The sequence below is a fragment of the Echinops telfairi genome, unplaced genomic scaffold, assembly GCF_000313985.2.
Source record: "Echinops telfairi isolate 266 unplaced genomic scaffold, ASM31398v2 ScPeMD7_12;HRSCAF=54, whole genome shotgun sequence".
NCBI lineage: Eukaryota > Metazoa > Chordata > Mammalia > Afrosoricida > Tenrecidae > Echinops > Echinops telfairi.
In genome coordinates this window covers 5955800-5983516 of record NW_022103909.1, presented here as the reverse complement: position 1 = coordinate 5983516, position 27717 = coordinate 5955800, and the positions used below count along the sequence as shown (strand labels likewise).

The following is a 27717-nucleotide window of genomic DNA, read 5'->3' as shown; positions in this document are numbered from 1 at the left end:
GGAAGAACTAAGTAAATGGATACTTAATGAGCATATAAAATTAGAGGCTAACAAAGTGAAAGAGCCTAGTTTTTAGGAGCTTTAAGGGGCACACTTTCTTACCTCTTCTGCTGTGCTAACATGTCGCCTCTGAGTTTTCTTGGGGCTCAAAAGGTTTCGACGACATGAACCACTCCAAGATGGACTTGGGACAGGCTTAATAGGAAAAGATTTTTCATATGCAGACACATGGCAGTGATGATTTGACTTTCCGATAAAAGTGTTTGATAATCCACTTTAAAAATGAGAAAAGATTAAGAACAGCAAGTGAGATAAATCTATTATTTTCACTTTCAGAAAAATAACAAAAGTAAACAGAATGGAATATGTTCCATGTGAGGACAATATACACGAAAAACGTTATGTCACTTACAGTTCATATGGGTTATGCATCTGGCTCTGTGGTTCAAGAGATCTTTAGATTACTAAGCGATGGAATTATTTAATAGTTAATATTACTTAATGAACCCTGGTGGTGCCGCGAGATAAGCGTTGGGCTGCTAAAATGTCAGAAGTTCAAACCCACTAGTCACCAAGGGAGAAAGATAAAGCTGTCTGCTCCCATAAAGATTTACAGTCTTGGAAACCCAAGGGAGCAGGTGTACTTTGTCCTACAGTGTCACTTTAGGAGCTCTGGAGGTGTGGTGGTTATGCAATGGACTGCAATTCAAATGTTTGGAAGTTCAAAGCCACCAGCAGCCTGTTCAGAGAAAGATTGGGTTTTCTACTCCCATAAACAGCTGCAGTCTCAGAAACCCATAGGGGAGTTGCTATGCAACAGCACTGACCAGTGAGTTTGGAACTTACGGGGTCACTATGAGATGGAACTGGCACCACAGTAATGAGTGGGGCTGTAGCTCTTGAGGAGCCCTGGTGGCACAGTTGCTAACCAACAGAATGGCAGTTCAAGCCCACTGGCCCCTTCAGGGTGAAAGATGTGGCAGTCTACTTCTCGAGATTACAGCCATGGAAGCCCTATGGCACAACTCTACAGGTTATTGTATTACTTAGATCCACAATCTGTAGATTCTTTCAGTACGGAACCATAAAGGTATGTGGCACGATGGGACAATGATCAAACTATTCTATTTTAGAAAACTTAGGTTTCAAGAATATGAAACAAACACAAGCATTTTGTCTTCTACCCCTGCATCCTCCTGACTCCCAAGCTCTTATCTATTTTTTCTTAATTTTTAAAAATTTTTCAGTAGTTTTATTGGGATATCATTAATAAAACCTACAAGTCAATAATTCAATCATCTTTTTTATTTTTTAGTTAGATCATCTTAAGAAGAGTTTGACAGTCATCACCACAATCAATTTTACATTTTCTTCCTTCTTTGACTCAGTTTCTTTTTGTTTTTTTCTTCTCTTTGGAAGGGATTTGCGATCTAGTTTATTTTTTCATCTATTACACATTCAAATGTATAAAAGACCCCCCCCTCAAAGGCTGCAAACAGGCAAGAACCATGAGAAATTTACCTTTGGTTTGCTTCAGAAAGACATACTGCACGATGAAAGCTTAAAAAATTGGTTCAACAATTTTGTTACAGTTTCAATACCAGCTAACAAAAGTTCAATAACTGAGTATGGATTTGGGGGTAGAGCCTATGCACATATACATGAAAATTGAAAGCGCTATCTGATTTTGCTAATACTGCCTGTAGATTGTAAACTGGCTCCCCAACTCACCCCAACCCCAAGCTCTATTGGAAATTAAGGTTAAATATGCAAAGCTGAATAAAGTTGACGCCTCTCCATTTCAGTTTTAAACTACATTTCAAAGTTCTGAGAAAGACCAGCAGAGGGCTCCCTTCAGTCATTCAAACAGCTAGCGTGCACTACTGGGCTGCTTCTCCTGGCTCAACATTCACCTCCTTTGAAGGAGAACTTTGTTTTCTTTCTTTCTTGATATTATTTGTACCTTAATCAATAAGAAAAAGCATGTCCATGAAATAAAAAGCCGGTTTCATCTCAAAGGCAATACATGAAGTTTTCTCTCTGTGCTCTAGCTTGTCTATCAATCTGCAGCAATGCTGAGTTTTTTCTAGTTCATACATACAGATTCCAAACAAAGTGTGTTCAAACATGTCTCTGCGATCTATGGATGACTGTAAACCAGTTCTTTCAGTAGTCTACTTTTTTAGTCTCATTAGGGTGCCTATAGAAGAACATTTTTTCCTGTGCCATAAAAATAAAAAAACAACTCTGAGGTCAGGGATAGTATCCACTCTTCAGCAAAACTTAAGTGGTTATCATGCCAAAGGACCAAAACTTTCCAGCAAGGGAATGCTGCCCACATACAACAGTTCTTGAATGGATCAAATACCTTAAGGAATATCAAGAAGACCTCAAAGATGAGCCAAGAAAGGGAAGACTTCTCAACCGAAACAAATGAGGAAGCTACAGCTGAAGTGCAGGAGCTGTGGAAGGACACTGCAGAAGTAGCACTGATGGAATAGCTATTGCACTTGATATTTCACATGGTTTCGCATTTTCGATTTTAAGAGAACATTTTGGCCTCGGCAAGCTTTCAGTTCAAGGGGTGCCAAAAATGTTACACAAAGATAAGCTTAGTTCAAGAGTTGTTCTTTCCATCTGTCTCTGAGGCACTGGGGATGAGTCTTGGATTTACCAGTATGATCCAATGAAATCCTAAACACCTTTCTGCAGGACACTTTACCCCATCCACTGTACATCCCCAAGCTTGCCCTTTAGACTGCTTTTTATTCCCCAAACTCCAAGGACATTGAAAAAGAACATAATTTGAGTCCTAGCAGGATGGCCAAACTGTCACTTTGTCTTGGTGTAAATTGATGAGCACGGAAATTCTGGGGGACAGGTTAGAGAAATGGCAACCCAGTCCTCAGAAAGATACAGACCAGGGGTCAGCAAATTGCGGTTTGCGAGCTATATGTGGCTCTTTCAGTACAGTGGCTCTGAATTAAAACTGAACGTTTTTAAAGGCTATTATTCAAATAATAGTGATTTTATTTGTTTGAAGAAATTTATTTATGGCTCTCAAGTAATTTTTAAGTTGTTGTAAGGGGGGCGATTGGCTCTTCCACCTTAAAAGTTTCCCGACCCCGGGTATATACAAAAGAACAAGACAGATGGCAGACTTCACAAGAGCAAGAACAGAAGCGAGAAGACGGTAGACTATCTTCAAAGAGCTAGTGGCCTACGTTGGTACAGTACTCCGACATGCCTATACAAATCCCTGTGAGCGGTCTTCCTGAGAGAAGTAAATAGCGCATCCTTGAACATCACTGGTTTCTTTTGGTTAGTAGTCCAACCCTTAACTGCTGCACCACCAGGATTTCTTCTTCCACGTAATTTAGACTTTGTTTTTGAATGTGCAAAAGCCACTTTCCTCCTCTATCAGAACAGAGACACACAGATGACTGAGTTGATTACAATGGACAATACATACAATCAATTCTTTAAATCCGTAATGTGGTATGTACCCAAGTAAAGTCAGCCCAGGTCTAAAGAAAACCAGCAAGCATATACATGCTCTCCCTTTCTTAATTCCTCACTCTCGTGACTTCTTTGTGTGTTGGACCAGGGACAGGCAAGGACTTAGAATGTCAGGAACAGGATATTCTCTTAGGACAGATTGAAGCAGCTAAAAAGATGACGTGGGCAGTATAATTTGTTTCGTAAAGATGCAATGGCATCATTGCTCACTGTGAACAGTAGACCTGGACTTTTACCCTAACATTCCTAACAGCCGTAGTAAAGCTTTCAGGAAAGCTCCTAATCCACTCAGAGCTACCCTCAAAACCCTCTCCTCTGACAAGCGTGGGCTGTCATCACAATCCAGCACCAAATGATTTCAACGTGAAACTTTAACATGGATCTGTCCAGATCTCTACTGTGTAAAGTTGAAAAACTGCATTATTCTTTTTACATGCCCATGTAATAATGCCCATTTTTCCCCCTTAGAGCTGAGAAAGGGTTTGTGCAGTAGATGGGTAGCCTACCTTGAGGTTTTTCGGGTTTCCAGGAAAAGACTCCGGCTGTTTCTTGATTTTTGCAAAGTTAATCCTGATGTTGGAGTAGAACTTCTCCACTGGCCATTTGCATTCTGGCCAAAGGTTCTTAAATCGCCTGAGCCAAGAAGACTGTCAGGGGAAGGGTTTTCTAAAAGAACAAAAAATTTGAATAAATTCAAGAATGCCACCTAAAGCTGGTGCCTTTTACGAGTGTGCAACCGTGTCCAACACTGTATTCTAAAGTAATGTGGCATATCACCCTGTCTCTCATGGAAGAAAGATCCCAGTCTCAACTGCCAGGAAAGTCTGCAGTAAGGGAACATCTACAAACTATAATTGATTCAGCCATACTAACCTGAAAATTGATGAAGGAGCTGAATCCTGCCACAGCCATGTGCCTTATCTGCATCAATGTGACTCCGTGGTGTCCACCAAAAGTCAACATTTTACCCCAACTATATCTTGCAAGCACTCCCAGGCCTGGGCCTGAAAGAAGGTAGGCCAGACCAGTAAGAAACCAGGTGGAGGGCCAAGGAGAATTTAATTCAAATGAACAACAGTTATTGCTTAATAAGCAGCGGGTGTCACTTTCTTTTTGTTTGTACCTTGTTAATGCCTCAGGGCTCTAGGAGAAGAGAGAGCCCAATGCTGCTTACTCTGGTCAGTTATGGCAAGAATGACCCATCACATACATCTGGTTTTAGTATGATACTCTTCAGTCACTTTATGCCCAATAGTTATCCGGTATATCAATATTCCAATGCTTGTTAGTGCAATCAGGCTTACTAGAGATAATCTGAATTTTCTGATGTGATGATTTATGAGCTGAGGTGACAAAAATCCCTGTAGTTTATGCTTAAAGTAGGTTAAAAAAAAAAGTATTGTTTTTTTTCTCCCCTTTAGTAGTGTCAAGCAGCTTAACTCTTTCAAAATAGCTGCAGACATTAGGCTATGGAATTATGTGCTTCCATGGAAAAATGGGCAGAATTCTCTACCTTCAGAACTTTCAATGTTCACATTAATTTGAAAGTTCTTTCAAAGAATATAATCATAAGTGTCTGTGTAATATTGTGTATTTGTTATTTAAAATATTTAATGTATCTTTCAACACCCAATCCAAAAAGGCAGCCTACAAAAATGTGTTTGGAAAAATTTTTTAAGTTGGTCAGATATCAAGATTTAGATAAACTAAGAGGAAAAAAAATTAAGTCAGAGATGGTACAGGTGCCAGTTGATTCACTAACAAATAAACCTAGTCTAATAAGTAAAATGTTAGATTTACTTTTAAAATAAATTATAACTATTTTCCCTTGTAATCAGTTCCTATGGTTAGCATCCATTACTATTACTTTAAAAATAGCGAAATCAGGCTAAAGGAAAGTTTCATTCAAGGACCAGAGAACTATTTTCTGTAAGGACAAAGTATTAACAGTACAAATCTTTGCCTCACACTTTTTGGTTAAGATTTGATCAGGGAAATACCTAATAAGAGAGGGCTATTTGAGGAGAAATTCTATCTAGAAATTCCATTTACCCTGGGAGGTGTGACATTGGAGACCAAGGGCAAGCCAAAGGAACCTTGCTAGTAACTGACAGTGGCTTCTCCTTTAAATTGCAAGGAGAAAGCACAGGACTCATCAGTTTAACCAGAATAAGCTAGTTCTACCTTCACTCAATGAGGTCAATGAACAGTCGTTTAGTATTGACATATCGAGGAAAGCCAGATAGAGAGGGCTCAACAGAGGGTTGCAAGTCCCTTTTGTTTAAGTGAAGGTTTAATCTGGAATTTTGTCATCACTAAGGAATCAGAGTGACAAAAGGCACAAGTAAAATTACTCACGATGTACACATACATTTAAAACTAGAAGGAAATACATCAAAAATGCATTTGTGTTCCAAAGATATGATGATGGCTATCTTTCTAGTTTTCTCTACACATTTTCTAAGCGGAGTAGGCAATACTTTTATGTGCATCAGATCAACTTTATTTTAAAAAAGAACATGTCAAGCAGTAACTTACTGTGGAAGTAAGCATCACCTGCTCGTGTTAGCTTTAAGATTTATCGGTCACTACCATGGCTGGGCACTTTAAATCATCTTTCTACCAAGTACCAGCCTGGCAGCCTAATTTGACATCTCTCCTTGGCATGAGCATAATTTATTTTCCTCTTAATTTACTTTCCTCTGTTCAATTAAAATGTTGACATTTTGTTTTCAGTGTGCTTTTGAGGCCTTAGAACCTTACCATTACTAGGTTATTAAGGTTTAAGTCTTGTATTTTCTCCCATTATTTTTTTATTAAGTCTTAAAAAAAAAAAAGTAGTGCTTACAATTGTCTACTCTTAAATGAGCTGAGAGTTGGGTCGTAAAACAGATCTGTGTGTATGTGTACAGGCAGATGCAGTAAAACACAAGCAGGAGGCTCCAGGCCTTGAGTGTGGCTATTTTCATTTTGGTGGAGGAAAAGATAGCGGGGTAAGAGAGGAGACAAACACCAACACAGTCAAAAATCAGGTGACCAAAGCTAGTGGACCGAGGACCTCAAGCTAGCTAGCCCAATCGAGAAGGTACAAGGCAACTCATCCCCCACAGAAGTCCATGTGAGGGTCATAAAGAACACACCCTTTAGAGATAGCAGAGGCCAAGTTCTGCAGGACTTGTAAGGAACTGGAAAGGATGTGGCAAAGGAGAAAGATTTCAAAAGAACAATGTAATCCATGTCATGGATCATACATGTAGGAATTGAGATGAAGCACCCTTTGCTCTACATTTTCACCAGAAAAAATATTTTTTTCAGTACATGAAAGAAATAAGATTTTAATTAAAAACTTCATTATAAGAAAAAATATACACTCTTGGCATTCAGAGATTTTACATAGTGTCTGTTAAGGATCAACAGTGATCAGGCTTACTTGATCAGGGGGAGAGAAAATTGGCAAAGGCACAAATCTGAATACTCAGTGAATAAATTGTGAATTATTCCCTGCAGTTATTCTATTTTCAACGCTATGTATACAATCATTACAATAAATTACTTTTCGTTTTCTAAGAAGTGGCCTTCAATTGAGAGCAAGAACTTTGGGAAAAGATTTAGATGCAGTGATCAACTTGTGCTATTAACATAAATTATGAAAAAATGTAACTCTTAAGAATCCTGTGACTCGGGAGAAAGCCAGCAACCTGGTCAACTAGCACCATAACCAAGAGCAGGAGGATCTGAGATATTCTCAGGTATATCCTTTGTGAATATCAAGAGGCTACTGATGTCCAAACTCGACCTGTAGACAGATAGGCTTAGATCTATGCACACACACACATAATTTATAATAGCTGAAAATGGGGACGGAATGGGAAAGCAACCAAAACCAATAGTGAAGCAAATAAAGGCAGGCTCATTATTCCAAATCAGTAACCCATGTTTTCTAATACAAATAATTAGGAATTTCAGAAAGATAATCTGATACACTATGTAACACTTTAGAACACCACTGGTACTACCACCTATTTTTTTAACTTGCAGTGACTCTGTAGGACAGAATAGAATTACTATGTGTTTGTGAATACATTAATACTTATGGGAACGGACTGTCTCAGCTTTCTCCTATGGAGTAGCTGCTGGGTTTGAACTGCTGAACTCACGGTTTTCAGCCCAATGCTTACAACACTATAGCACCAGGGCCCCATAGTGTGTCACACTACCCTATAAGGAAACATACTGGTATATCTGTAGTAAAATTTATAAATATTTCTACTTAGAGAAATAAAGACAAAGAATAAATAGCTTCATGACAGTTCATGTAGCTTTTGTCAAGAAATGAAATCAAAGGGCCAGGTTAGGATTTAATGTCAAATGAGATGGGGGAAAATTTTTTTTTTTAATTTTAGGGATTTTGAAATTGCATATAAGAAATGTGAATGTATAAATTCCAAATTCCATAGAAATGGGAAATTATAAATATGAGTGGTACTATGTAAACAGTTGAAAAAGTAAATTTCTAAATACTGAGCTAAAAAAAAGGTATATTATGTACTGAAGCATACAATGTGTATCATGTATGTGCACACATTAAAATCAAGAGGAAAAGTCTTCAATAATAATGGTATTTACTTTCTGAGACGTGTGACTAATTCTTTTACACAAATTCTATACATATTATGTGGAGGCCACTGACCACCCCAGGATAAGAAATCCAGTGCCCAGGATAGATAAAATACCACCCACTCAGATGACATTTAAATATAATATAAAACTACAAGTATCATACTAATCTCTTTTTAGGGGAAGAGAGCTCACCTTGCTGACAAAGAACCCTGAGGGAGCCAAATAACAATACCGTATGTACTCAATAAGCCGACCCGAGTATCAGTCGAGGCACCTAATTTTACCACAAAAACTGCATTAACTATGTGCTAAAAAAAAAACTCGGCTTATACACGAGTATATACAGTAATTATTTGTATGACATATTTACGATCTCCATTTATCTTTGTAAAATTCCCAGTGAGGCATGGTCAATGGGATTATTAGTATGATCATTTTGTGAGCAGACTGAGGCATGAGGAGTGAAAACATATGTGAGAACCACTGAATGCTCAAGGTTAACAATGTCTATAATCTTCCTGGGTCACACTTCCAGGAGGGGAACCAATAAAACTCTTTATTTCCCAAGACGGAAGCATATCATTGGGGGTTCAAAGGTTAAGGGGTAAATGATAAGTCAGGCAGGCGAGAGGACAGGAGTAGCCTAGAGAATGCCAACTTCTGTCATTATGGATCACAAGTTGAAGAGGTATGCCCTTGGATAAGCAAGCATGGCTGTGGCAGGTGCTAGACAGAAACGTGGAGTTAATATTCATGGCCTGACGGAGGGATAAGCTTTGGTAGAAATAACTTTTCAGCTTTCATACTAGAACAGAAATAGGCAAGCTGTGCTTAAATCAATGCAAAACAATACCCCTTATATCAAACGCAATTTTTAAAAAGCCATGTTCCTTTTTTATAATGGCTTTTGACAAATAGAAAAACGGATTGCTAAATTACTTTTTAAAATATTAATATTTGGTAGAGACTAGATCAGCAAAACTTTATCGCACGCGCGCGCGCGCACACACACACACACACAAAAGCTTATTTAAACAATGTTTTAAAGTACTATTTTGGTTTTGACTTTATTTTGTTTTTACTTTAGATGGCAAAGACAATCTGCTAGAAAAAAATCTGAAATATAGTGCCTTGACTCCATGCAATGCGTCATACCTGAGTAGTAATTTGGACTATAAGCTTCATTTCTTGTGGAACATGTGAAAGATCGGTCCAAATTTCCTTGCCTGGAAGGTAAAATCTAAACCAAACAGAAGAATTTTTGATAACTCATATTTGCAAAAATAGCCTAAGAAAAAAATATTGTTGAACAAAATTATGATAGATTTCAGAACTCAAGATAATAATGCAAAGGATGTATTATAAGGAAAACACAACCTGATGAAATGATCTGAGGATTAAAGGAGGGAAAATCATGTAACTATCAGTTACATGATGTAATTTGATGGATTTAGGGTGTTGTTGTTGTTGGGTGCCATCAAGTCAGTTCTGACCCATGACAACCGGTTGTATGTACAACAGAATGAAACACTGCCCCGTCCTCCTAACAGTTCCTATGCTTAAAACCACTGTTGTAGCCACTGGGTCAATCCATCTCCTTGAGGGTCTTCCTCTCTTCTGCTGCTGCTCGACTTTACCACACACGATGTCCTTCTCAAATATAAGACAAACAGGTATTTAATACAGCCTGTTTTGAAAGCCAATTGTGACATATAGTTAAGTATCCACTGATAAAATCAATCTGGCTTACTCTTGATATATTTAGAAATAAATCTTAACCAACAGAGGTATAATAATCCCAGTACAAATGTGGAAATGTATGGCTATATATTCAGTTATCAAAATGAGGGCAGGATGTGGGTACTATAAAATACTTAGTGCCTAAGGGCCAAGGATGCTACCCATCCTGATCTACCTAGAATAGATTCACACAGCGAAGATGACCAGCTGTCCTCTTGAGAAAAACTGCATTGCAACAGTACTTCTCAAACGTGAACGTGCATATCCATCAACTAGAGAGATCATTAAAATGTAGATTCTGATTCAGAAGCCTGAGGTTATTTATGCATTTCTAAACAAGCTCCCAGCTGACTCGAATTCTGCTGATCCTGGGCTTGGCTTTGAAAAACTATGCTTTCTAGCACAAGGAAGCCTCAGAATTATTGCTGCACATTTACACATTGCCCCCACATTTGATATGGTGCAATTTTATGATACTATAGTTAGTTAATTGTGCCAGCCTGGCTGATAATCACATGAGGGGCTAATTGAAAGGCGGAGGGATAAATGGGTGGTGAGCCTCGCCTTTCTAGTTCTCGGGTCTCTTGTTTTGTGATGGTTGCACCGGGTGCAGCTGCCTTAGCAGTTCCCTGCTTCAGCTTGCAAGATGGACTTCCTACAAGACATCCCCAAGGAGAAGCCACATGGACCTATCCCGATGCAGCCCTGGGTGCTGGAGCAGACGTGTGGAGACCCCTGCTAGTGCTGAGATGCTTGTTCGTTCACTGACTCAGCTTTCCTCCTGCAGTCGGCATCATTGCCTCTGTTTTGTGAGGTGGAGGACTTTGTGGACTGGTGTTGGGTTAATGGGTTAATGTTGGACTTGTGGGCTTGGGCAGCATTGGGTTGGGATGTTTTCGTGATGCACATTTTCTTTACATAAAACTCTCTCTTATACTTGAGTTGCTGTGGATTTGTTTCTCCAAAGTACCTAGACTAGGCTTTGAAAAACTACGCTTTCTAGCACAAGGAAGCCTCAGAACTATTGCTGCACATTTACACATTGCCCCCACATTTGATATGGTGCAATTTTATGATACTACTCTAAAAAGAAAGACGTCCTGGTGGCAGAATGGTTAAGCACTAGGCTGCACGAATTCAAAGGGTAGCAATTCAAAGCCACCAGTGGCTTTTCTCCATGGGAGAAAAGATCGGCAATTTGTTCCTGTAAAGATTAGTTTAGGAAACCACATAGTGGCAGTTCTAATTCTAACCTGTCACAAGGGAAGTCGAACTTCACTCTGCAGCACAGAGTTTTAAAAGAATGCTTATCCAATAGCTCGGACCAGAGCTCAATACGAAGGCTCAAAAAGTAATGTACAATGTTTTCACCTTGTAGGTGCAGTGATACATGTAAGCTGGGCTTATGGGAAAAAAAATGTTATAAGTAGCTACACTGTTGTAAACAATAGTTTGTGCTGAAACAGTGCAAACAAACAAACAAAAAGACATTTATTTATGTATTGGTAATTGTAGGACTCACAGAAACAATGAAGAATTTTCTATAAAATACGGCTCTCAAAAAACTCAGTTAGGGGAATACTCTAAGACAAATGTGGTGCTGATTGTACAATTCCCCTCGAAAGGATGGAACAAATGAAATATTCAATTATATGATATGTAAATGTGTGCCAATAAAAATGTTGAATTAGTTAAATCAAAGAGACTCACTAAAGACTTCTTATCTTTAATAAACACAACAGAATCCCAAATAGTGATACTTTGGTTGTTGAATAAATAGCTCCATGCTCAAACCTTCCACTACCACAACAGCAAAGTTCAGAAAAAAAACCCTGCTCAGTGTTCATTAACTTTGTTCCATAGTCAAACTGAAAATCCAACATGAAAAAACGTGTACAGGCTGAGAGTGAGTCACACATCGAGGCTTGCCCAGGACGCAAAAGGGCGATGCTTCAGTCTAAGCACTGCTCTTGCGCAGACAACACATAGTGCTTCTGTTAGTGAGTTAAAACATTTGTTATTGTGTTTTTGTGCACTTTATTTGTGAAAAATGCGACTTAATTTTACTTACTGTACTGTGTTTTGAAATTTAATGTACTATATTTGTAGTGCTTAGATGTTTTAGGGGGTATTTTCAAACGTAGGGCTGTTAACTTTGAGTTAAAGTCCTGGAAAAATGAATTTTATAAGTATTATTTTGGGGCTTCAGAATCAATTATTTGGTTTTCCATTATTTCTTATAGGAAAAATATGCTCAGTTCTCAAACTTTCGATGTTGAACATGACTTTGGAACAAACTGAGTTTTACAAGTGAGGTATCACTGTACTCAAATTCTTGATTCTAAAAAGGTTTTCTATATACTTGTACTTTTTAGTGGCAGTTAAACTACATCAGATGAAAACCTTCAAAAAACTTTTAAGGAAATCATACAAGTATAGGCTGGCTACAAACCGCAATACATAAATTGTTGACTTGTACAGATTAAACTCTTAAGTGACTGGACACTACACACACAATGGGAGTTGGTGATAAGGCAAAATTTTCAATAACATTCAATGACAGTGATAGAACCATGCCTACCAGATTAATATATATCATAATAAAGGAGGGCATTAAAATAGTAACTATATGGTAATCCCAGGTGACCACTGGGCACCCTCAAGGCAAGAGATCGGAACCAAAGTCCAATGATCAACAGTTCTATCTGCTTGGGCTAGCAGTCATTTGCTTCTTCCCACTCTAGTTTCAGCCTTAAGTCCAAGGGCTACAGGTGAGTTTGTGGAAAAGCTCAGTCGGATGAAAACTTAAGATAAGCCAATGTAATGAATTAATAAAGGGGAAGAAAATTATTCCTAACCTGATGATCAGAAACTGAGAGCTGGTCCTCTGATAACCCTGTCTGTGGTAGCAGATGAGCCTTGAATACGGAGTTGTGGTTCATTAGAGTTACTTCTCCGAAATCCATCTTCATTCTATCAGGAATATCATCTGGAGAAAGAAGGCAAATTACTTCAAGTCTCATAATTCTAAAAAATTTTTCCTGTGAATCAGTTTTTTGCCTAACAGGATTCGTAACAAACAACTCGACAGTAAGATAAAACCCTCCTTCAAAATTAACCAATGGGAAGAAATTTTCACTATCAAAAGAGGTCCAGGTGCAGAAACTGGCTCTCTGGAATTGATTTGGGAACAGCTACCAAATACTTCAAACCTGGTACAAATGTTAAGGCAGTGTAACTCAAAGCTCTAAAAATAATGACTTTTTCAACAACTTGATTGGCATATAATTCACATATCATACAATTAAGTAGTTCAATCACATCAAGAAGAGTTGTAAAACAATCACTGAATAAGTTTTAGAACATTGTCTTCATTTTTGTACTCAGTTATTAGTTTTTCATTTCCCCCCAACTTCTCCTGCCATACCCCGTTACTGTCTCTCTAGATTTACCTCTCCGCAACTTGATATAAAGAAAAACCTTAAAAACAAACAAAAACAATAACACAGTAAAACAAATAATCTCAACTGGACAGAAAGCAGAAAATATTAAAAACTACAACACATTTAAGTGGATCATATGGGAGAGCAAACGATAGAGTGCTAAATCTTACCCTAACTGCATATGCATTAATCCACTTTGCTGTAGCACCCTTATCTTCAGTGATCTCTTCATGATGGCGAGCACCACACAGGACCATGTCATAAGAACTAACAGTTCTTAGATTAGGGCTAGAACTAAGTGCAAGCCCAAATTCAATCATGCTTTCTATGTTTATGCATGGCTCTGATTCACCTTAGAGCAGTGGTTCTCAACCTTCCTAATGCTGTGACACTTTAATACAGTTCCTCAGTTTGTGGTGACCCCAACCAAAAAATTATTTTCGTTGCTACTTCATAACTGTAATTTTGCTACTGTTATGAATCGTAATATAAATTTACCTGGTAAGCAGGATGCATTTTCATTGTTAAAAATTGAACATAATTAGAGCATAGTGATTAATCACAAAAACAATATGGGATTATACATTGTGAAATATTCATTTCTAATGACAAATAAATGAGATGTTGTCTTGAAGTATGGTGTAGCATGGCTAACAGTCTTCACGCTGGGTACTCGTATGTGAGCGTATCTGCAAGTGGGCGGGCCAGCCTGGAGTCAGAGGAGCGGTGTGTGGGTTCCTAAGACCATCAGAAATAATGTTTGCCGATGGTCTTGGGCAACCCCTGTGAAAAGGTCGTTCGACCCCCAAAAAGGTTGTGACCCACAGGTTGAGAACCGCTGCCTTAAAGGCATCCTGTCATTTTATGTTAGAGAACATTACCCATCATCGCCCTAGGACATCACTTCCACTGCCGTCAAGAACAATGACAGCTTCTTGAAAGAAGTCTTAAAATGCCTTACCTATAGAAAATATTTAACTATAAAAAGATTTTGGTGGGGAATATCCCTATACAGAAAAAAATACTATTAACATTGGCTTACTACCTGTTTTAACTTGAATAGGTGTTTTGAAAATTATTGCAAGATTTTTATTTTCCTGTAAAAAGTATAATTTGGGGTGGGGTGGAGGGAAAAAGAGAGGAGCTGATACCAAGTGCTCAATAGAAAGAACATATTTAGAAAATAATGATGGCAACATATGTACAAATATGCTCGCTACAATTGACGTATGGATTGTTAAAAGAGCTGTAAGCGTCCCCAATAAAAAGATCTTTTAATTTTAAAAAAGGATAATTTATCGGCATGGTTATTAACAGATACCTGCTCAATCACTATACTACCATGGCAGGAGTTTACTTTTTTTTGTTTTGAGACAGCAGTAAGAAAACACGAGTGAAGGGAACGCCGTGACTTTCTCTGATGTGAGCAACGTACGAGAATGGAGACCGATGGCAAGAAAGACGGAAAGAGATGATATGCTAAGCAAGAGAAAAAGAGAAGAAACGAATGTTTTCTAAATTTAAACTAGAAGATGAACATGGGATATTACAATACTTAATTCTACACACGTTTTCCACCTTGTTCCAAGTTGACTACTTGTCCTGCCCTTATATTGATCCCTTTTACAGACATAAAGTACTATGGATGAGTGAAAAACAGTGCAGCCACAATAATGCTCAGTGCTATAGCTAAATAAAATAAAAAACTGTAGCAAATTATTATTTAAGAAACAGTATATGGCAGAACTAAAGAAAAAGACGGCCTGGATTATCCCCTGCAGCTACTAGTGGTAGTTCTGTGACCCTACACACGTGTCCTAAGTTTTGTGTCTGTTTCCTGTTAGTTAAATAGGGATAGTAACAGTACCTATTTTCTTTTTTTTGAATCATTTTATTAGGGGCTCATACAACTCTTATCACAATCCATACATATATCAATTGTGTAAAACACATTTGTCCATTCATTGCCCTCATCATTCTCAAAACATTTGCTCTCCACCTAAGCCCCTGGCATCAGCTCCTCATTTTTCCTCTCCCTCCCTACTCCCCATTCCCTCATGAACCCTTGATAATTTATAAATTATTATTTTGTCATATCTTGCCCTGTCTGACGTCTCCCTTCACCCACTTTTCTGTTGTCCATCCCCCAGGGAGGAGGTCACATGTAGATCCTTGTAATCCGTTCCCCCTTTCCAGCCCACCCTCCCCCCACCCTTCCAGTAGTACCTATTTTCTAAGTACTTTTAGACACTCTAATAGAGTGATTGTAAGAATTAAATAAGTGAATATATTTTCAGTGCTTAGAATTGGGCCTGATACATAGCAATGCTAGCTAGTGTATAATTTTCTTCTCCACATACAATAAATGGAAGGAAAAAAGCTTCTAAAGGACTCTACACACAATGTTCCAACAAAAAAAATGATGCTTGGTATCTAGTATTAATTAGGGCTAGCATTAAGTACAAAGATGCAGTTGTTGAAAATGTAAGGAAAAACCATTCCTGCACTCAGTTTGACTAATCAGTAAGATCAAATGATTACTTTGCTGTTAGCCTTACCCATGTCAGGTCTTTTCACATCACTTTAGCAGAACACAAAGTCCTACAAAAGACGAAAAAACAGAAACATTACATACTGAAACACCTACTTCATACCATTAAAGAATAGGAAGCACTTAGCTGTGAGAGTTGGCTGGACGGAAGAAGACTGAAAACCAGAGCCACACTGGGGTAGCTGCCAGGGCTTCCATAGCCTGTGCTCCACTGAACAGCAATCCCAGGAATCAGACTATTAAAAGGCTAAGAGAAACCCTTGGAAGATTATGTGACTTGCATTGGTCATAGTTAGCAGTGCCTTATGCTTGAGGCACAATCAGTTACCTCAGGCTAAACTATCTCATAAACAAGTGGCAGAACTTGTGGTAGTCCTATCAAGACTTTTTCCCCACGTGTCTTATTCTGTGGCCAATTTAAAGCTATTGATATTCTGAGAATAATCAAGGAATACTTCACAGTAGTAATAAGTATTTTCCCCAGCATCAATTAAACAGCTAGCAACCAAAGCCCTTATGCTTATGTGAAATTACTTTCTCTTCTGATGTATCTGTTTTTCCGGGGGGGTGGGAGGGTGAGTGAAAATAGTTTGATAAACATACTGCTGTTGGCACACAGCTTCCTGGCAGATTCCCAAGAAGGGAAACCAGGGATGTAATGATCACACTTAAATATATATATATATTCATAATCCTATCATTATTTCCAGTAGGATCGAGCACTTCAACTAGCTAGCAACACCAGGGTCTCAATCTATCACAGAGACTGGATGATGCTAGCAGGCATTCTTTGTGGTCACGATAACAGAGTGCACACACAGAAGACGACTATTTGAGTTTTTCTTGGCATAGCTACGGACCAAGTAATCATCTGACCACCTAGCTCTGCCAGAAAGGATTCCCAATGTAAGCCTAAGATTTTGGCTTCAAATATATTGATTTCACAAAAGGTTTCTATCTGGAAAACATCCAAAGTATTCTTTCCCCTTCTTCCTTTTTATAATATAGCAGTCCTCTGTGTCCCAGATTATGGGATGGAGTGGGGGGAGGGTGGGTAGGGAACCACACCAGCAAAGAAATTAACAGTGGCCTTTTCACATTTCACTCTTACAGGTCACCTTCAAAATTGTCATCACTTTTCTACTATATTAAGAATGCAAGTTTAAAAGCCTGCATTTTGCTAAGGTGAAAGTCAAAAGGGAAATAAGCTAGAAATTCACAGAATTTTAAAGCTAAATGGCTTGTCTGAAATCATACAGGCAGGGCAAAGCAAAGACAAGAATCCAAGTATTCTGACTCCTGGGCAAGTGAGCCTTCAACAAGCTTCACATAGCTTTATACACACTGGCAAGATCAGAGTAATCACTAACTAATACTGGGGAATTCATACTGACTCATATTGTTAAATAAGTAAAGCCCCATACATAATTAAAACACACATACATCTCATTTCTTCAGTGTGCTATGGTCATTTCTTGTGTCGATTTACAATTACAGAAGGAGAGGGGGCAATTTATCCCCAAATGCTCTATGAAATACTGGATGTGGAACCTCTGATGCCACCAGTGAAAAGCATTTACAATCTATCAGCATCTGAGAAAGAAGAAATGGATCCAAATGTAAAAAAGTCTGTAATTGTAGTCTGCGATTTTGACTTTCCCTATCTTATACCACAAACATATTTGCAAGTATAATTTTAAGAAAATTATTCAATAGAAGTTCACTTTATAGTACACCCACTGGTCATTTAACTTACTGAAAAAATATAAAGTTACATGTACTCCAGTGCGGTCAAGTTAGGTAAGAATCTCTAAAAGGATAGCAGGGTCCTGACTGCAACAAAATATGGGAAATAGGTTCAAGCATTTATAAGCTTGGATATAAGCAAAGCAGTGACTCTCAAAGAGAATGTTCGGAGCTATATTGAAGTTACACAGTGAAAATACATATTGAAGAGGAATCATTAACTTGATCCAGGTCAAGATGTGGTTAGGGCAATTTATGACATGGGGAGGGTGTGGAAATAATCCTATGAATCACCCAGCCCTGAGTGCTGGGAAATAATTATGTATATGACCCATTTCCAATAGACATGGGTTTGGGTTTCTCATACTATTAAATGTAATCTCTCCTGAGAAGGCTCTGACATCTTAATGGTAAAGGCTCTGTATAACAAGCTAGCATTGTGCCAGCAATGGGCCGGGTACCGGGGGTAAGAAGAGAAGACCCAGTCCCTGTCTCTGAGAAAGTCACTGTCAAACGGAGGGAGCCAGATCCACCTAGATACACTAATAAGACAATGACACCGGTGAAGAAAGGGAGTCCAGGGGAAGAAAAGGAGGAGTTTCAAAAGCAGTTATCAAGAGTTACATCAACACGGCTTGAAGTAGCAGAACCTGTATCCATGCACTCCCTTCCAGACGTTTAACCCCTCAAATGGATGACACCAAGACCGTCTTGGCCATCAGGATAACTAACTGGAATCAAGTCAGAACAAGGAAGCATTTTAAGATTTAAAACAAAATGAAGCATCCTGAAGGGGATTGGGGGAGAGGGGAAGAAAAGAAACCTCAAAGGTTAAGGAGATCCTGAAAAGTTCCACCGTCAACTGCAATTTTGGAATGCCGTTCAACCTGTACTCAACACCTAATTACAAATGATCTATATGGAAAACAAAGATTCAGAAGAGGATGAGAGCCGCTCTACCCTAAACAGCCAATTGGAACAAAGACCTTAAGTCCAACAGTTGGTAGTCTAGAAAGGTTTCCTATGCTTTTACAAGATCACCACCCCACACATCATACAGTGAAGAATATCAAACGTGAAACTACTTTAAGCAGGCTGACTTGAAAGTGATAAAAGAGCCGGTTTTAGCCAGCAAGATAGTGGAAACACTGCAGAGGCGCCGATAAGCAGGGATCACCAAGCTCAAGACAAGAGAAACTGGGCACCCACCCAGAAGTCATGTTACTGCACCCCACGAAAGAGGCAGTGCGGGGGAATTACCAGGTGGCGATGAGTCGGGTAAGCAAACTGGCAGTTACGGGGATTTTCACACACTGGACAGGAGGGTCCTGGCGTCTCTTTCTGGAGGTAGCACTAGCGATTATCCCGCCTCAGGGAGATAGCCCATGGTAAGCACGGCTGAAGAAATGTTTGCGTGAGACGCAGGTGTAGTCGGAAAAGATCACTCGGGTCTCCAAGCAGGCGGGACTCCCGGGAGAGCCGAGCTTCCCATCCACCGGAGCTCGTCGCCGAGAGCTCGGCTCTGGCGGGAAAGCTCCCGAACCCCAGCAGGCCTTTCCCCGAGGAGGGCGAGGGAGGCCGGCCACCTCGCTCCGCGGCCCGGGAGGGAAGAGCCTGAAGCAACGGCCTCTAGAAGCCTCGTCAACCGCCACCGGCCTGACTCCGGCCGGAGGACGGCAGGGGGCTCGGCCCCGGGGGGCGGGGCAGAGGAGAAGGCGCCGGACCCCCCGCCGTCCCCACTTCCGCCCAGCCCAACCGACGCCCGCGGACCTGGCCCAGCGCTGCCTCGCGGCCCAGGCGCCCTCCATCCTCACCCCTCCCCCAGCTTCCCGCCGCCACTCACCCGACCGGAACCGGCTGCAATGCGAAGGGACTTCCGGTCCGGCGCGGAGCGCCAAGCCCGGGAAACCCGCGAACCGGAAGCGCCTCCACTTCACCGGAAGAGCCGTGCGGTGGCTGCGCGGGAGGGCAGGGTGGCACGGGAGGTTACAGAGCCGCCGTGAGGCCCCGCGGCGTGGCGGGAGTGGAGCCTCCGAGGGAGCTTCGGAGGCTGTAGTCCTGGCTCCCTTTCAGTCTAGGGTCTTTTCTGCTCGCCGTCCTCCGAATGTCGCTACTGCGCCACCTGTCCTCCGCTTTTCGGGGTTCCCTCGCTCTCCTGACCCGTCGCCTAACAGTTCCGCACGGCGCTTTTTGCTTGTGCTTCGGTTTCCATGGCAGTTTTCCCGCACTGACCCTCAGTCTGCGAGGACCTGTGGCTTCCCTGACGGATGAGACCCGAGAGCTACATCGAATCTTAGACTATTCCCCGCCTTGTTGAAAATCACAGGACGTTAGTGCTTCCATAGGGCTATTGGAGATCTTTTAGGCTAAGGGATCCAGAGAAATGAAGATATTTCCTATTTCTTCACGTTATGAAGTGCATGGCAAATCTGGGTCTAGGAAGGAGTTTCCTAATTTACAGTCCAGTACTCTCACTACCTTATGCTTACTTGACCTATTCGTTCCCTGGGGTTTGGAGGGTTTAGGCTAGACTGGGAAGCAGTTAGGACCTTCCAGAGGCGGTGGCAGGAAACCTGTAAAGGACCCACCAAAACAAAGTTGATTCTGACTCACAGTGATAGAAATAATAAAACTGTTCCATCGGACTTCCAAGACTAAATCTTTCCAGAAGGCTGGAACCACGTGACCTATGGTTTAGCAACCTGGCGCTCGCCCCCACTGCACCCCTTGGGTCTGTTGGGAACCCACTAGAGAGCCACTTTTCTGGGACTATCTAGGAAAAGCCCCAGTAGTCTGTGGGCTTTGAAGGACTAGATGACCCTGGGAAGAAATACCATAGTGGTTCATTCAGACTGTTTTCCAAGCCTCCCCAGTTTGACTTGCCTCTGGACCCAGGCTCTGTTTAGAAATCTTGGAGAAGTACTTCTGTATAGTCTTGCCAGAGCCAGATGAGAGCCACAATGTGAACTTAGAATTGAATAAGAGACATCTCTAGTGTCTAGGAAAAGACATCTCTGGTTGCTCATACACTTACAAATATTTTCAGTAGCTAGAAAACGTATGCTTGATGAGTTCAGTCATGTAAATTATTTGTATTACCCTATGCTGATATTTTTACCTGGTCGGGTCTTAAAAACCTAGTAATATTGGACATACCTGGTACATGTCCATTTTATCCATCTTCATCATTTCACAGATGTGTTCATCTGGATAGAGTAAGCTTTTAGGAGACAGCCATGCATAACGAGGAATTTCATCTGAAATTTTTCATGTGTATGATTCAATCTCGCCGGTCAATCAGGACTCCTCAGAGCACAGGTACTATCACCTCCTGATCATACCCCAAGGGGAAAACAACAAAAACCCACTGGCATCAAGTTGATCATAGTCTGTAGGACAGGGTAGACTTGCCCCTGTAGGTTTCTGAGACTGTAACTCTTCTCAAAAGTAGAGAGCCTTGTCTTTCTTCCCTATCATACCCCAGTGACAGGGAATGGGTCCTCTTGCAGGAAGTCTCAATATAGCACATGAAACTTACTAGCATAAAATACAGGTTTCAGGGGCCAACAGACCAGGCCCACTATCATAAAATATTTGCCACTGAGTCATGTTTCTTTCTTGTACAAGTGTCAGGTGAGAGTGTAGCCTGGTATTTGGGGTGATGCCTTAGGCAGACTGGGAAGACTCAGGAGTTGATGGGAAACAGGAACCAACATCCAGGAGCTGGAAGTGGATTTATGATTTATTACAACCTGTCTGACCTCCTCTGTGGGAGTCTTCCTTGCCACTGTATTTGCAACAAACTCCCAAATCTGTAAGGTAAATCTAAGCTTCAAAGACAAATAGCCTCCTCTTCACCTCAGTCTCAAAATACCTTGTATGTGTCCTGCATTTCCTCCATTTAGGTTGTGCAAGAAATTTCAACTTTCTTAGATACTTTCTGAGAAGACTAATCCTTTCTCAGTGTTTCATGGGATTTATGGGAAAATAAGGCCTTGGATAGGTGGGGGGCAGGGGGAGAATGGAAGGGTATAAGGAACATTCTCTTCTCTGGATCCTACCTTAAAGAGGACCTACACCTATTGCTTCCCAGAGGGGGAAGTTTCAACCTCCAGCATGCCTATGCAGAAGCTACCACCAGAGACAAACATCTTGAAGAGGCTAGACAATATGGATGATCCTGACTCCATGGATGGCATATCTATTTTGAGAAATGGTGAGACGTGAGTAAATGGAAGGAGTATTGCAAAGTGAAACATTTATGGGTAGTATTGTAATCAGGGTTGAAGTTGAATATAAGTTGTGCTGTAAGGGAAAAAATTGTGTGTGTGTGTGTGTGTGTGTGTGTGTGTGTGTGTCTGTCTGTCTGTGTAGGAGGTCATTTGGGAAACCACAGAGAGAGGAACAATTCTCTCTGAAGAATAGCTTTATTGGGTCAATACTAAACTAATTGGCTTCCTCATAACTATAAACTACCAATCTGACTAACTCCACTGTCAGCAACCTTAATATGTAAAACTGAAACTTAAGGGATCAAATTAATGAGTTATTTTATTCTAACTAATGTAAAAGTACTTACTTTAGGAATTCATTTAACAACAAATTTCCTTTCTGTTTACCAAACCAAACCAAACTCCCTGTCATAGAATCAATGCTGACTCATTCTGACCTTTTGTGGGTTTCCGAGACTGTAACTTTGTACGGGAGTAGAAAGCTCAGTCTTTGTTCCAAGGAGCTGTTGGTGATTTCGAACTTCTGACCATGGGGAGCGCAGCCCAGCGTGTAACCACTATACGAGTAAGGCTCCTCTTCTATGGTTAAGGTAATGTTAAATTCATAGGTAATTTAGTTGAAGGTTCAGAAACACATCCCTGATTTTCTTCTCAACTGAAGTGTGTTTATGTAAGAATCAGTTCATTTCAAACATTTACTGAGTTCCTACTATGTGTCAAAAATTCTACCAGATAGATAATTGTATGCGTGTATGTGTGTATGTGTGTGTGTGTGTGTGTCTGTCTGTGTTTGTGTCCTATGCGTTTACAGTTTGAAAATACCTTAGAAATTATTTAGTCCAGCCCCTTATTTTTTTTTTCAGAAGAAACTTGAGTATAAAATTGTTTTTCTCAAAAAGTTAACAATGCCATTGGAGGAATAACTCCCGGTACCTACGCAACATGGCAATATTTATTAAATAAGTTTTAGATCACTTACTGTTTGAATCATTGGGCAAGACTCAGTAAGAGATGAGAAAATGACCTAGCCACTTTCCCTGTCCCTTAGAGTCAAGGAGAGGGTAGCATATGAAACAATGTGTTAGTTAGGAACTTGATAACTTGACTCAAAAAGTTGAATTTCAAAAGAAGTTGCCATAGCGCAGTGGGGGAGGGAGAAAGCCAGCTGACCAGTTATGTCACACATGGGCAAGACATCCTGGTCCAAGTCTCCTAAGCTATGAAGCTGTGTAAACTCAGACTTTATTCAGTCTTGCTAGTGTATTCAGATTTAACCAGAAAGTGATTTATATGCAAGATTACCAGTTTACTCTGCTATTGTGGCAGTATATATTTCTATATACAAGGGGGCTTCAAAAGATATGTCAAATGATAGCATTAAAAGATAAAGGATTTTTTCCAAGAACTTTTTGAAGCCCCCCTCCTCCCTATACAGCAACAGTGTAAGGCAGGGGGGCTCACATTTTGTAGGCATGCGAACTACTTATACAATGATCAAATCAAAATGATCTACCAACTACAAAAATGCAAAACTTTTATTTTTATTTATTACATTTATTCATAAATGCATTGAGAATTCTTTATATGTACAATGTATGTTCATGTACCTTGCATAACCGCATGAGTCCATATTGCACAACACAACACAGCACAATTCACTATGTACATTTTTGTCATGACCTGAGTTTACGCTGATGACTTGCACTGAATGGAATGAGCCAGGGATGCAGTCCGGACAGTAGCTGCTGACAGCCAGCCTCGAGCACACTTCCAAGTGATCATCAGTCATGTTTTGCCCAATATCATTTTTCTCTGAACTTAATACTCACCTCAGACCCCCATTACTCTGATGACCCATGTGAACTTCTCCCTTGAACAAAATTCTGATGCTTCCAGCATTAAGGCCTCAGGAAAGAATCACTAGAGAAGCGGAATCAACTATCTTCCCAACTGGCCCCCAGTGGGGCCTCCGTGCCTCCTTCCCTCCCTGCTTCTTCCTTGCTTTCTACCCCCACTTTCTGTCCTTCCTTCCTTCCTTCCTCTCTCCCACTTTCCCTTTCGTTTAAAAGGATTTGTGGAGTACGTAATTGGCAGACACCACACTCGACACTGAGAACGAAGTGGATACATTTCCTGCCCTTGTGAAGTTTGTTGTTCTGTGAGCATGAAGAGCATCATCCTGTAACGGTGCGCATGGCCATAACACGACACCGGTGCCAGGGCAATGAAGGAAAATAGCATCATGTAATCAGAGTATGACTTGAATCCATCCCGTGAAGGCAGAAAAGCCCTCTGAGGAAGGCCTGGGGAGTGAATTAGACAGGACAGGAACTGCAGGCTCTTAAACAGGAAAGAATTTGCCTCATTTGGCGCGGAGTAGAGGGGGCTTGAGTGAAGACTAACCGGGGGTGGAACTGTAGAGGTATACGATAGCCAGCTCATGCAGTGCTGCCTAGGTTTTGTTGACAGTTCTGAGCCATGAGAAGTCACTAAAGAGATTTAAAGAATGGTTGGATCATGCTTGTGTTTTTAAAAGATCATTCTGGTAACTGGGGATGGTGGGGGCAGGGCAGACAAGAGTGAACCTCTGCTATGGTGTGGAGAAAGCCTGTACCTCACTCCATTCCCCACCTGTAGGCAGTGCAGCCGACACGGCACTAGTGACAAACTGCTCTCAGAAGGCAGCACAGAACTATGGGCAGGACAGAGGCCCTGATGCTGCCCATGCCAACACCTGGGAAAGTCCCTGGGCATTCTCTTCGCGATGACCTGCATCTTGCTTTAAGTGCCGCTGTAAAGAGATCCTGGGCTTTAGACCTTAAGGAAAATGGAACTGATTTGGTTTCTGGCCTCACACCTGGCAGGAAAGCAGCTGCAGCTGCTATTTTCTCCAAGTCTTTGCCCATGCAGAAAAACAGCTCTGTCTGTGGGTGAGTGTAGGTTTCTGGCCCAGAGAATCCACCCCGAGCATAAGAAAGCCATTCAATCCTCCACTGGAGCTCAGCGAGGGAACAAGGTACCTAGCCCTCACCTTCCACCCCACCATGTAAGACATGAAAAAATAATAATTTATAAACTATCAAGGGCTTGTAAGGGAGGGAAGAAGAGAGGGGGAAAATGAGGAGCTGATACCAAGGGTTTAAGTAGAAAGCAAATGTTTTGAGAATGATGATGGCAACAGATGTACAAATGTGCTTGACACAGTGGATAAATGTGTGGATTGTGATAAGAATTGTACGAGCCCCCAATGAAATGATTAAAAGAAAAAGATGATTAGCATTCTCAAATAGCTGAGGGTGTTGGACAGCTACCTTCACAACAAAGGGTTAGGGGCAGTGAACAGCTTTGGCGGCCAGGTTCTAGCCTTCTCAAAGCAACTGCTTACTAGCTCTACAGCCTGTCCTATGTGCCGCTACTTAGGTAACCAGTGACTTCCGAGACTTCTTACTGGACTGCAGATGGGGGAGCATGCCAAGATTAAAGCCTCCTTCATCTGCCTGTTGTGCGTACAGCTGCTTCTTCAGCTCAGCTAGGCTAACACCAGCATTGTCCATGCCCCTTGTTTCTGTTTCTTTGGCAAGCCCACTGATGATACCCAGGTGGTTCATGCAAAGTAGGGGGCAAAGTTGCATCAACATTGTTAGTGCATCTAATATGTAGAGATGATGACTACTGCCCAAAGTCTAAGTGTCTTCCAAGCCAGTACGCTTGCTTTCTGTGTTTGAGATAAGATCCTCCACATTGCTTCGTAACAACTCAAGGACCTGTATCCTTAGTGATGGAAAATGCATGGGAATTCCACCTCTCTTAAGACCACCTCAAGCTCAGTGCAGTTACCATTTAAAATTGACCTCTGGATTTCAGACTTGTAGGTCCTCCTTCACAAAACTTGAGTCTCATTAAGTGATAGCTAAGGTTCCTATTAACTCCACCAGAATTGGGTAGGCTATTGAGTGGGCAAATCGCCTTACAGAGAGTCTTTGGCTAGTAAAAAAATGCAAGGATAGCAGTAGCTTGTAAGCACCTTCTGTCATCTTTCTCTGGTTAACAGAGATCTCGTGGGCCACCCTACTTAACCTGGAACATTAATTTAAGAAGCTAGAGGTACATTTCTTGAACCAAGTATTTACTGAACAGTCACGGTTTCCTCATTATGTGTGATAAGGTATTAGCAGATCTAGAGTAGAAAACGTCCAGAAGTGACTTATGCTATCATTCTTTTTCTTCTCTCTGATACCTCCCAAAGGAAAGAAAACATTTTTCTGGTCCAAGACTGAGGCTGTGTACTTCAGCCAAGGAATTTGTTTGTTTGCCTCTGCCCTAGTCAAAACTTGAAAGTGTACCTTTGACTTGAACTGAAGTAGGGGTCATATTGTCAATTGGGACTTCTTCCCTGAGCTGGCTTTCTCAGGAAGCTGGCCCCCTTTGACATAAAGGAGCCAGAGGGAGCTACCCATGCTTTGAACCCTGCAGGCCATTCTTTGACTGATGCTGTTCTCAGACCGACACATCTTAGAACAGTGGTGCTCAGACTTTAGCAAGCCTCAGAATCCCCTGAAGGGCTTGTTAGAATATGGGGGAGTTATTAATTCTGTAGATCTGGGTTGAGGCCCAAGAATCTGCATTTATGATGTTTCTAGGTTATGTTTCTGTGAGCCTGGAGCTAAAAATCATTGGTTTAAACCAACTTGAGAATATCCAGCAACCCATGTTAGGTGAGATGGAATAGCCAGACGGTTGCCCCGTGTCAGAAATGTTAATATTAGTGCAGCAGTTCTCAATCTATGGGTCACGACTCCTCTGGGGGTCAGGACCCTTTCACAGGGGTCACCCAATTCATAACAATAGCAAAATCACAGTTATGAAGTAGCAACGAGAATAATTTTATGGTTGGGGTCACCACAACATGAGGAACTATATTAAAGGGTTGCAGCATTAGAAAGGTTGAGAAACGCTGTATTAGTGGCTAGTGGAGGCTCTTCCACTATGGGACATACTCTGTCACCAGAGGTCACCCAATCTTAGCCAGAGCTAACAATAAATAGCCAGTGAACATAATGATTTTATGTTCAAGTCCTGGGTCTATCCCCATTTTAGTGGGGAAAGCTGATAGTATTCTATTTGTCATGTAATTACTAGCTGAGATTTAAGGGTTGTGTAGAACTGAGCAGGCCACAAAGATACTTGTTTTGCTGACGAATATTGCACAAGTCAGTTTTAAACAGGGAAGGGTGACTTTATTCTAATTAATATTGCAATAGAGGGGAGAGACCAGAACTAAGTCTAAACTCAGCTCCATGGAAACAAATAGCTACCTAGGGTTTAAGGCCGAGGGTAAGCTATTGGAAACTTCTGAGTACTGGAATTGGAATAACCGAGGGATCTACTGAGTTTGCAGTTAGGATCATTTTGCTTGGGATGCTTTCTTTAGTGGGATCAGACTACCTGGGTTCCTAGAGAGCGGGAGATAACAGATTAGGGTTAAGGGAAATAGGAAGGTTGAGGAGATAGAATAAGAAGTCAGCTTAAAGTTTCGTCAAGCTGAAGATACTGTTCACTAAGTTGGTTCCAAGTTAGAGAAAGACAAAATGCTGCAAAATTTCACAGCATCAACCCAGAAAATTATTGCAGCCTATTTATCATTTTGATTCTACACCAAAGGGAGTCTTGGCAGTCCTGATACGGCATTCCTAACATCCTTTGCCTCACACCTTTTCATTTTCTCTTCTCCCTGTCTCAAAGCTATCCTTCCAGATCCAGTGTGGCTTTTCCTCTTCATTAGTCCATGTTTCTTATTATCTGTCATCTCCTTGATGTCTTGCTTGTCCACCCATAAGTTAGCATCCTTGTTAACTTGTTGTTTTTT

General features: G+C 40.9%; 2 protein-coding genes across 3 annotated transcripts in view; one reads left to right on the top strand and one right to left on the bottom strand.

The window, feature by feature from the left end:
* SENP1 (SUMO specific peptidase 1) overlaps positions 1–19408 on the bottom strand; it is a 47222-nt gene extending 27814 nt beyond the window's left edge. The window contains exons 1-6 of one of the 2 annotated variants that reach the window (XM_045287320.1): positions 19390–19408; positions 15881–15923; positions 12738–12868; positions 9295–9379; positions 4026–4185; positions 103–274 (exon numbers count right to left, since the gene is read on the bottom strand). In XM_045287320.1, coding sequence (XP_045143255.1) covers positions 103–274; positions 4026–4185; positions 9295–9379; positions 12738–12868; positions 15881–15884 — 552 coding nt within the window. In that variant the 5' untranslated portion in view covers positions 15885–15923; positions 19390–19408. Of the gene's footprint in view, positions 1–102; positions 275–4025; positions 4186–9294; positions 9380–12737; positions 12869–15880; positions 15924–18879; positions 19150–19389 lie in introns of those variants that run through there. The other variant, XM_045287319.1, reaches the window with a different exon arrangement.
* Positions 19409–20840: 1432 nt separating this feature from the next.
* The window catches only part of PFKM (phosphofructokinase, muscle), a 46903-nt gene continuing 40026 nt past the window's right edge, over positions 20841–27717 (top strand). Inside the window, exons 1-2 of the mRNA XM_004711428.3 lie at positions 20841–20937; positions 21713–21835. Coding sequence (XP_004711485.1) covers positions 20856–20937; positions 21713–21835 — 205 coding nt within the window. The 5' untranslated portion in view covers positions 20841–20855. The remainder of the gene's footprint in view (positions 20938–21712; positions 21836–27717) is intronic.